General features: G+C 42.6%; 4 protein-coding genes across 5 annotated transcripts; 2 read left to right on the forward strand and 2 right to left on the reverse strand.

The window, feature by feature from the left end:
- Positions 1 to 9: 9 nt before the first annotated feature.
- LOC131209697 (uncharacterized) lies at positions 10 to 2,273 on the reverse strand. The gene is made up of 3 exons (XM_058202820.1): positions 1,872 to 2,273; positions 1,410 to 1,806; positions 10 to 1,337 (listed from the first exon to the last, which is right to left on the reverse strand). Exons 1-3 carry the CDS (start codon positions 2,271 to 2,273, stop codon positions 73 to 75), a joined length of 2,064 nt encoding a protein of 687 aa, XP_058058803.1. The 3' UTR covers positions 10 to 72.
- Positions 2,274 to 4,608: 2,335 nt separating this feature from the next.
- On the forward strand, positions 4,609 to 7,571 carry LOC131211513 (RUN domain-containing protein 1). The gene is made up of 4 exons (XM_058205012.1): positions 4,609 to 4,716; positions 4,799 to 6,831; positions 6,903 to 7,000; positions 7,063 to 7,571. Exons 2-4 carry the CDS (start codon positions 4,957 to 4,959, stop codon positions 7,265 to 7,267), a joined length of 2,178 nt encoding a protein of 725 aa, XP_058060995.1. The 5' UTR covers positions 4,609 to 4,716; positions 4,799 to 4,956; the 3' UTR covers positions 7,268 to 7,571.
- A 134-nt stretch (positions 7,572 to 7,705) lies between these two features.
- On the reverse strand, positions 7,706 to 10,092 carry LOC131211514 (myoneurin-like). The gene is made up of 2 exons (XM_058205013.1): positions 8,985 to 10,092; positions 7,706 to 8,915 (listed from the first exon to the last, which is right to left on the reverse strand). The coding sequence occupies exons 1-2, from the start codon at positions 10,049 to 10,051 to the stop codon at positions 8,792 to 8,794; spliced, it is 1,191 nt and encodes a 396-aa protein (XP_058060996.1). The 5' UTR covers positions 10,052 to 10,092; the 3' UTR covers positions 7,706 to 8,791.
- Positions 7,946 to 8,794, forward strand: LOC131211515 (low molecular weight phosphotyrosine protein phosphatase 1-like). Of its 2 annotated transcripts, none has more exons than XM_058205014.1 (2): positions 7,946 to 8,072; positions 8,186 to 8,794. In XM_058205014.1, the coding sequence occupies exons 1-2, from the start codon at positions 8,033 to 8,035 to the stop codon at positions 8,632 to 8,634; spliced, it is 489 nt and encodes a 162-aa protein (XP_058060997.1). In that variant the 5' UTR covers positions 7,946 to 8,032; the 3' UTR covers positions 8,635 to 8,794. The 2 variants fall into 2 exon arrangements, with proteins under 2 accessions (XP_058060997.1, XP_058060998.1); XM_058205015.1 differs by having other exon boundaries at positions 8,025 to 8,045.
- Positions 10,093 to 10,427: the final 335 nt, after the last annotated feature.

Raw genomic sequence — 10,427 nt, forward strand, 5'->3', positions numbered from 1 at the left:
ACCCTCTTGACGAAATATAAAAGATTGTAAGTATTTTCATTCAATTTTCACGATTTTCAGTTTTATGTATCGTTATTTGAACAGACACTGGTCAAGATGTTGATTAATATGAGCGAGGTTAACCGCTTTCCCGCAGCTTGGACAGTCACAGCTATCAACGTTTGACACGAATTCCACGTCGTCCTCCAATGAATCGTCACGGCTCGACCCATGCAAGGCACGTGCAATGTCCTCTTCCGTGATGCCGCTCTCTCGTAACAGGCTGGAAAGATCCGGCGTTGGTAGGTCATCGGCACAGTCGTTCAGCACGGATGCAATGTAATCATCTGTGTAGCCACAATCAAGCAAAAGCTGCCGACGTGCTTCGTGTGCATCTGACCCGGAGGTGACAGTTGATTCGTGCATTTCTTGTTTAATTACCGGCTTTGTTCGCTCTTGAGTTGCTTTCGATGTTGATGGTCTAATGGTGTCACTTTCCCGTTTAACGAACGCTTTCTCTGAATTGTCACCTCTATCAATGCCTTCAGCAATGGTGCTAAAGCAATGTTCTAGGTGATCTCCGACTGATTTACGTGCAATTTTTTTGAAACACGTTGGACACGAGACAATTTCATCGTCGACGTTTTCGGTTTTAATTTTTGCATTCGTTCGATTATAATCTTCGATCAGCTCGTCGTTATCGTTAAATAGATCGTCGATAACGGAGCGATCGAGCAACGAGCCATCCATTGATGCAAGTTCTTCGTCCACCAACTCGTCTTCATAGTCGTCGTCTATTAGCACGATATCATCGATTTCGTCACCAGCGAAAGAATCGATGATTTCCTTCTTGATAGCATCCTGTCGTTCCATTTTAATTTTAGCCACCGTTCGTTCCACCTCCGTCGGGTCAATTGCGTCAAACAGATCGTCGGAATCGTCGGACAGGAGCACGGAATCCACGGAAATAGTGTCTTCGGTGCGTGCCCTTTTGGGTTGTAAAGGTTTGATTTTGGGCGTAGGGAATTGATCTAAAAGTCGGCTTCTCCGTTCACCATTCGATGATGATCCGAGAGTGTAACCATGACCTGCAAATAATGGCCCGATGGGTGATCCCGAGGGCTTGCGGGGATTGGCTTCTTCGTCATCAATCTTTATGTCCTTAAGCTGAACCACGTTGCGCAAATTACCTTCAGCTTGCGGACGGTGCGATGAAAGCGTCGGTGCGGCAGTAGTTGGTTTTTCTACTTTTGGTGTAACCGGAACGGGTTTTGCAACAACAGTGGATGGTGGCTTTCGAATGACCAACGTTCCACCACCGAAATTGGGTTTCACACCAGGCGTATACATCGGTTTTCCTGATGCATTAGAACGCCCAGATGAAGGTACATTCGTAGATCCAACATTTGTATTTGCTTTTGCAGTCGGACGAACAGAGCGGGCAGAAGAAGGTGCATTTGCAGGAGATCCGGTTCCATACGTGGTAGTGTTGTTATAGTAATTTGATATTAGATTTTTCTGTGGGCTATTGGAGATCGACTTCGAGCTACTCGGCTCGGGTTTTTTCTTCTGACTTGGTGTGAAAAATCCAGGTGGGTTTTCCTTATTTTTTGTAATTTTTCGTTTTGGCGAAGGTTCACGAATTTTCACAAACTCCCCCCCACAGGTCAGATTATGCTCTTTCCACCAGAAATCACTAGGACCGGGTTTGCGATTTGCTGTACGTTTCACCACCCCGTAAAAGGGATGTTTGTGTTGGCATGGCCCATTGCACTTCCACCAATGCGTTTTGTAAATGTTTACCTCGTCGTGAAATGTGTGATAAACCTGCAACAAATCGAAGTAAATTAATGATTTTCCATCCAAATCAAGAATATGATGAAAAAACTTACTGTAATATGTGTGCCAGCTATTTTATTAATTCCGTTCATTATTTTCTTAAACGTTGGACCGTGTCCACCGTTACCTTCCCGGATGCCAAGAACGAAGCAATACGCATGAATCATCTCGTGCAGCAGCGTTTGTACCAAATCTTTTCGGGGTCGCAATTTCAGTAGGGGTTCACTTAGTCTTATGATACAGCTTTTACCCATCCGATTCGATCGCTGGTAGCATATTCCGGCACAGTTGTACATTTTTTTACTCCACTCCAGCTGCACGCAGCCCAACTTGCCTTGGAAGAACTTGCGGTCAAATAAAGGGAACAGAGCGAAAATATCCGGTGTAGGGTCTAGTATTTCCCAGTCCGGGTGAACCAAATTTTGTGTGGAATTGAGATCGCGATCATTGCCCATCTTCTAGTAATTAAGGCTTAAGTATTCTATCAAAACAACAGTAAATAGTGCAACAAAACTTTTCAACTGCTTTGTTGACAAGTAACATACTTGACGTCTGGTAATCTGACATCATTTTATACTGCACGGTTCTATACTTTTATTTATTGATTACAATATTATTACGTTAATTTGAAAATTAAACAAACTGTATGGATTCGAATCTAGTTTACGCTACCAAGTGCAGGTGTAACATAATTCGCTACTAAATAAATAATGGTATTCAATCCTGTATTCGATATATTCGAAACATAACTTTTGTCGATTCCAATTTGAACACTGCGAGCGATGAAATTGGTTTGACAGCAGCTAACGTCAGTTGAAACAACGTTTGTTGATTTTTTTATGCTTGTTTGCATCAACACAAGCATCACATTTTCGTGACTAAAGGCTTTCTGTTGTTTTATAAACCTATAAACCGACGCGAAACTATGTTTCAAAACGCTTATTGTAGACTGTGTGGTGCCATACAAAGCTCGGAAATGAACGACGAGAGCGTATTGTTGGCAATACTCGATGATATATTTGAAAGTAAACTTGCCCTATGTGACTCGCAGTGCTTACCAGTTGGTGTTTGTTCAAGCTGCAAAGAAAGCGTAAAGTTTGTGGAAAAATTTTGGACGTGTTGCAAAGAGGCTCAGGAAACCTTGCGATCTATTTTTGACGAGAAACATTATGCTAGCAATAATCATCAGATTGGAACGCCGCAAACAAGCAAAGACAATGAAGAGCAGGAAGATCTAGTCTCAGAAACCGACATTCTTGAACACCGAATTGAACGCCTTAAAGGGTTGATCGATCATGAAGAATCCGATACTCATGATAACAGTTTCAACGATACACCTCAGGATGATCTCAACTCGGAAGCAGGAGACGAACTATACGGTCCAAGTTCGACTACAATAGAGATGGTCTCCAACATGCCGGATAGCTCTAAGAATTCAGAGCGGGACAGTAAACGTACTAACGACGTAATCATAGAAAGCGTGACAATTTTGGAGAGAGAACCGGAAAATTATGGAACGCTGGGGAAGAAAACTGTTCCTAGCTACGTCTGTCACGTCTGTGGTAAGACGTTCCGATCACGAGGAAACCTGTCGAACCATAAACAGATTCACTCAAACGAGTTACGCTTTTCTTGTGATGCCTGTGGCAAGCAGTTCAAGATGAGGCGTGACCTCACAATGCACCTAGAGTCGATACACGAGGGTAAATTATTCAAATGCAATTTATGCGACATGCAATTTCGCTGGCGAAAAGGCTTACAACGCCATGTAAAGGTAGTACACACGAGGACGGCGTTCAAACATGATTGTCAGGTGTGCAAGAAAAAGTTCACGACACCCGGTAAGTTGCGGGAACACGTGATGAAGCATACCGGGGATCGTTTGTGGTGTGAAATCTGCGGCGCTGGCTACAGGTAAAAACGGATAATAACATATTTGTTATTCATTACGATAATGTTGAACTAATCATTGCTTATTGAACGAATTTTCACACAGATTCAATTACATGCTAACTCAGCACAAGATACGTAAGCACAGTATGACTTTTGCTGGAGTCAGGTTGTACGAAAAGAAGGAGTCAAACTATGTAAAATCTACCCAGCAGAATTTTCTACGAAGTGAGGCAAAGACATGTACCATGGATGAATTAATGACGGAATCAGATGAAGGAGAAGAGCATCTCTTAGAAGTTGTGGATTATGATGAAGAAATATTGGATTCATGCGATAAAACTGTGTAATGAATAATAAAATGATTTGTCAGACAAATAAAATGACATAATAAAGAGATATTATTATTATTATTATTATTATTATTATTAAAACATATAATTATTATGAGTATCGGAATATGAACCTGTTACTACCTGTTGACTCACTCTTCTTGTATGTTTTTTTATTTCAACTACGACAAAATTATAGAAAGGTCTGAAGCGCAACACGAATGTTTTTTGACAATGCTGGGAATACTTTTTCATAAACCCCAATTCAAAGTCCTGTCGAATCTTGGCATCCAACTACGATTTTGTTGTTCAATCTTTCTTGAAGGTGAGCCCACGCCAGTTTACACGTGGTAAGGAAAGAAACAATCCAGCGTTATACTAGTAGATGCGCATGTGCTGTTCAGTTTGAATGTTCACAATATTGTGATTACCAACACAAGTACAGGTGGGAAAAACTTTGTAAAGCTGTCAATAATAAAGAAAACCAAAACTCCAATGTCTTAGTAGAGAACGGCAAAGTCTCAGCTCATTTCGAACGACTTTCCATTGGCATTCATTTGTTCGACGGGTAGAACGTGTAAATGAATTAATCGCTACGTGACAACATGTGTTTGCTCAATGTTTTCCGTGTGTTGGATTAGTTACAGCTCACGAGTGTATATAAAAAATTGTTAAGGTATGTTGCTAAAGAAAAGTGTCTTGTAATTGGACATATGGTTCGCGAATGAAGTAGAAAATTGGTTTAAACGTCATTCCAGAAGTCGACAGGATTCTGTTTTTATCTATAGCGCGATAAAACTTGGTGTTCCGACTAGTTGATTTTCAATCTAAGAAAAAATCATCGGAATACTAAACATTGATTTCGTGGAGACGGATTTACCACACTGAATGCGATTCAGATCCAGGACAGGGAACAATGTCCATCAACATAGAAATCTGCGAGGATTTACCCCCTTCGAATGTGAACAAAATTGATCCGGAAAACGACGACGATGAGTGTGGTGTTCCAGACAATGAAAGGCATGATTCAAAGTACAGTCTGTACGTGGACAATGATCGATCCGTACCTGTTAGAAATGCATCCGAGGATGAGTTTGATTTCGATTCTGCCTTCAGTTCGGAGTCCAATCATGTACTCACCGACGAAAGTGCGGTCGAACAGCAGGATGAAGCGGTTCTGCTTCGTGGTTCCGAAGAGCGGGAACGCTTAAGATCGCTCGAGGACGAACATGAAGTTCTATCGTCTAATTTAATTGCACTAACGTCACACTTCGCACAGGTGCAACTCCGTCTACGGCAGATAGTAGAAGCGCCCCAAACAGAGCGTGATGGTTTGCTAAAAAATCTAGAAGAATTCGCCTTCCTTGGCATACCAGAAATCCAGCAAAATCCGGTAAAGCAAAATATCCCGGAGATAGTGGCGAACTTGGATCGAAGCCCTGAGTCGGTGGAAAACCTAAGAGAGAAGCAACATGAGCTCATCGAACAGTTAAAAACTCAGCTTATGGACCTGGAGCGATACGCCTATGAATCGGGTGCCGGGATCCTTCCACAGTCGATTCTGCTCGAAAAGCAGAAAGTGATCATTGAGGAGATCAAGAAGAAGATTAACCTGAATTTGAATGAACTTGATCTGCCCCAGCTAACGTCGGAAGATTTGCGACAGCAGGTTGACAGCGCACTTGACGAACTGGTCAATCCATTGAAGATGAAGGAGCAGTTGGTGACCCAGCTGAAAACGCAAATACAGGACCTCGAACGTTTTATCGGGTTTTTGCAGACGAATGAAAAGGCCGAAATCAAAAAGCGTTTTCTTGAGCAACAGCAGAGGGTGATGGAAGCCACACCGGCCTCGGGCAAAGATGACGGTGGAGGCCGCGACTCCGTGACTGGCCGTCAGACGGTTTCGAAACCGGAAGCATCAAATGGAGTCTCTGGCCGCCCTAGTACTTACCAACCGACAGCTCGACGAGACACGTTCAACAACAAAGCCTTCGGACTGATGGATAAAGCTGGAACGTTGCTACAGATGTTCGCCTTGTCTCAGTTCAATTGCAGCAGCGAGCGAACGCGAGAACGGAGCTACGCATCAAAAAGTATGACCCGCACGCGAGAGAATTGTTGGGGCGATGTACGAGCGCGCCTTGAGTACGACGTACATGAAGTAGCATCGTTAGCAATGATATTGCAGAGCGAAACTAAACAGACAGCGCATGAATCGGATTGCAATGAGGTGGATGAAGACGATCCAGTGCGTCCTAGCCGTCGCAACCGGAAGCACTATGATCTTACGCTACTGGTTCGGAAGCGTTTGAGCAAAACGATCCAAATGCTGATGCAGCACGGTTTGCGAGGAATTACTGAAAGCACAGGTAACAGTTTGGTCCCATTCATATCGGGATGTTTTTCATCCACCGGAGGTAGCGGTAGCAACAGCACCTATGTGCAACCGAACATGGACGGCAGACCGGATGGACCTTTCTATCATTCCAACGCAAGGCGTAAAAGCGCGGGAGCAACAACAACGGCTCCAACGAAGCAGACGAATTCTTTTGAAAGCGACGCTTCCGCAGGTGGCACGAATCTGTTTTCACAGGACGACGATGTTGATGATGAGTATGAATGGGAGGATCATTCAGGATCAAGTTCAACCAGCATGCATGCATGGGAACTGCTGCTTATTTATTATAACGTAAAAAATGGCGATCGTTACAACTCGACACCGGCGAGAAAGCTATCAGAAAGCTTCAATCTGGATATAGTTGATGGCAGGCCGCTTTCAAACAAACAGGTAACTATCGTAACAGGTGAAAACTATCGGTACAGATATCCTTGGTAGTGCTAATGCCATGCGTTTTACAGAGTCTTTTAAGTGCCATAGGGTCGATTGTGGCACTGCATAGCCCCTACAAGCGTAGCTACGATTCGCAGTTCAAAGCATTCATATGCGCTGGTTTAAAGTAGGTAGATAGAAAATGCTTATTCAATTGGATCGGTATAGTGTTTATGTTTTTCTTTTCAGCGCGCAGAAGTTAACACAATGGCTGTACCTAATCTACCAGGGTAAAGAAATGATCAGTTCGTACTACTCCACGTGGAGTTACGTGGCAAATACTGGCTTCCGCGATGCGCTCAAGACTCTCGACACACTAACGCAGTATCGATTCGACCTACCGGAGGATTTGTCGATTCGCCAGTTCAAAAATATCAAAGACGTATTTATGTAGTTAATAGGTTTGTTAAACTTTGTTGATTTGCCGTGCGGTTATCCAAAGAACAGTCCATCCATGGCGGTCGACGGTCGACACATTTCAAGTACCTTTCCACACCTATGTCTGAGTCCTCCTAACTATGCAATTGCGATCGCAAACTCTCCTATGTGCGGTTGAACGTTATACAATATTATTGTTAAAAAACCCTATAAGGACGTGCAGAATGGTAAGCAGTGTTGATACTTTGTCTTTACGAAACTATTGCGTGACTACGTCTGGGAATCGTGAACAGGAAGAGCTGGAACGATGCGAAGGGCTTATAGTGTACTAATTACAATATATCATTAAAGGTATAATGTGAGACAATGTATAAAAACCTTTCTTTTTCATAGAAAGAAATAATAAAAACTGTCTTACCACATGACTAGTTTTCTTTATGAACCTAGAGCCTTATTAGATGTTACGATAATGTACACCTATCATATCACAAATATACTTTTGATACATTAACCTGTTTGTCTACAGTTCCTCCTTTCTTACATGATGACCCTTTAACTAAAGCAGATTAACGAAATATCTGTTTGAATTGTGCGAAAAGGTTTGAACAGGCGCTCAAAATAAAAATAAGTGGCATTGACAGTGGAGTGACAGTGGAGGATCACCCTGTGGAAAATTTGACGTTAGTGCCTTAAACCGGCTTATTGAAATTTCACATTTTGTGCTTCTCATTTAGTGTTATTGCACAAGCAATTTCTGTTTGGAAGCTGTTTTTACCATTCCATGATGAGCGACCGTAAGAAAGCACTGTTTATTTGTCTCGGTATGCTAGATTTTGTTTGTGGAACTACGCCGTTCGCAGTATGGAACGGAGAATGCTACTTTTAACGCGAAGCCTATCCAACACCAACTACATTCTGAACATTTATTATGCAGGTAATATTTGCCGATCGCCAATCGCTGAAGCGGTGTTTCTTAAGATCGTTAACGCAGCTGGTGTTGCTGACCAGTGGGAGGTAGACAGTGCAGCCATCGGATCCTGGCATGTAGGCCGCTCTCCCGACCATCGAGCACTGGCAACTATGAAAAAACATGATCTTCCGTACAGCAACAAAGCGCGACAGATCACGAAAGCGGACTTTGACCATTACGACTACATTTTTGGCATGGATGGAGAAAACATAACAGACCTTAAGGAGCGGGCTCCGCGCGGAGAGTGCAAAGCTAAAATTTTGTTACTCGGTGACTTCGATCCTCAGCAACCCGGAGCAATTATACGTGATCCTTACTACGACAAAGGATCGGAAGGATTCGAACAGTGCTACGTGCAATGCGTACGGTGCTGTGAGTCATTTTTGGCGAAATCGCAAAAAGACGAGGTCTAACAATATCGCTTAACGGAAGGTTAATCATTTTCTGTTTTGGTGTTTTACATTTTTCTGATTCATTAATGTAACTTACAAAGGTTCAAGATTTAACAATATTCAATAAACCATTGTCGAGCTTGTTCCAATTTTTACTTCTTATGCATCGAGCTTGAAGTTATGACGCATTCGCTTCGTTTTGTGTGTCCTTTATCTTTTTTCGACTTATTTTGTACAACTGCACGCCCTCTATCACGTGGCCGTGTTTGCGAATTTTGTGTTGTGTTAGCATGTAATTGTGCCTAGAAATATTTAAAGAAAAACACACTATCACTTTGTCTGCAGACGCAAGTGGCGTCGTTAACATTCACCTGTAACCGGTGCCACACTCTTCACAGTATACTCTGTCTCCGGTGTGCTTCATTACGTGGATCCGCAGTTGATGGGGACGCGCGAAAGCCTGTTCGCAGTGGTTGCACTTGTGTTTATAGGGGTTTTCTTCGTGTAGTTGCATGTGCCGATTTAAGCTCTTGCGCCAACGACACTTCAGATCACAGATACTGCAAGCGAACACTTTTTGCTCGTGTATCGATTCCATGTGAACTTTTAGCTCCTGCTTTACATAGAACCGCCGATGGCAGATATTGCACACCAAGTTCTTGTCCTGCAAGTGCATCTTCATATGCACCCGGAATGTTGCACTGTTTGAGAGTACTTTGCCACAAATTTGGCAGATCTTCTTGCATCTTGATGGCGGTTGGTCGGCCGTTCGTTTGCTTTGTTTTTGTGCTGCCTCATCTACATCCGATGTGGAATGTGGAGCAACATTGTTTCTTCGTGATTTAGATGCTCCCGAAGAACGTGTTTCTGCATCCAAAAATGAGGTGCTGATTGTAGTTTCTTTTTCACGATAAGTGTTTTCTACTTTTGTATCGTCATTTTTTTGGGTTTTCCGCCGACCAGGTTGTCTACCGTTATCGGTTTTTGGAAGTATTCCCGGGCAATAATCTGTCTCAACCTTCATTTCAACATGATCGTCTTGCTCGATTACAGCAATATCCAAAAGTTTGTCATCAACGATAACAGTTTCGATCGATGGAACATTATCGTTGTAGTGATTGGAAGAGTCGTGTTGAACGTCGAAAGCTGTTGAATCGCACAACTCGGATGATATGAGTTGCTGCAATTTCTGTTGAGCTGTTTGGCAATTGTGAACAAATTTGGCAAGGAACTTTACAACATCCACACACGTATCGCAAACAGCTGTTGGCATGAATGGCAATGAATCATTTCGTTTTGAATCTGCCTGTTGATGCAGACAAAAATCTAGCAATTGTATCGTTTCATCGGTGCTTTTTAACGACTCTAGCGAATGCATCAACGGCTGTGTTTTCATCCTCGCGCATAAGCGACAACAGTTAGTTGTACTTAGTAACATTGTAACAGATTGTTCGTGGTCCTCAATTGGCTTACGTGCGTTTTGCGATACACCGGATCTTACAAGGAATAAAAATGAATAAAATAAAATACAATTCTTGTGCTACAGAAGGTGGTTAGCGAAATCAACAAACAGAACTATGGCTTTGTTTTGGAGCATTTTGACAGCTGGACAGGGTAGAGATAACAACGATTTTGAACTACTGGAATCAGTGATTTTCAATGTTCATGTTTGCTACAACTTTTTTCAATAATTTTATGCTTCCTGGTGCGATGCAACTGTTTATACTAAAAATCAGTTAACACGTTACACTAGCTCGGAGACGTTGTATTTTGGCCGCACTTTTCGTTTACCTATAACCCCTCGAAAGATGTCA

The sequence above is a fragment of the Anopheles bellator genome, chromosome 2 (assembly GCF_943735745.2).
Source record: "Anopheles bellator chromosome 2, idAnoBellAS_SP24_06.2, whole genome shotgun sequence".
Lineage (NCBI taxonomy): Eukaryota > Metazoa > Arthropoda > Insecta > Diptera > Culicidae > Anopheles > Anopheles bellator.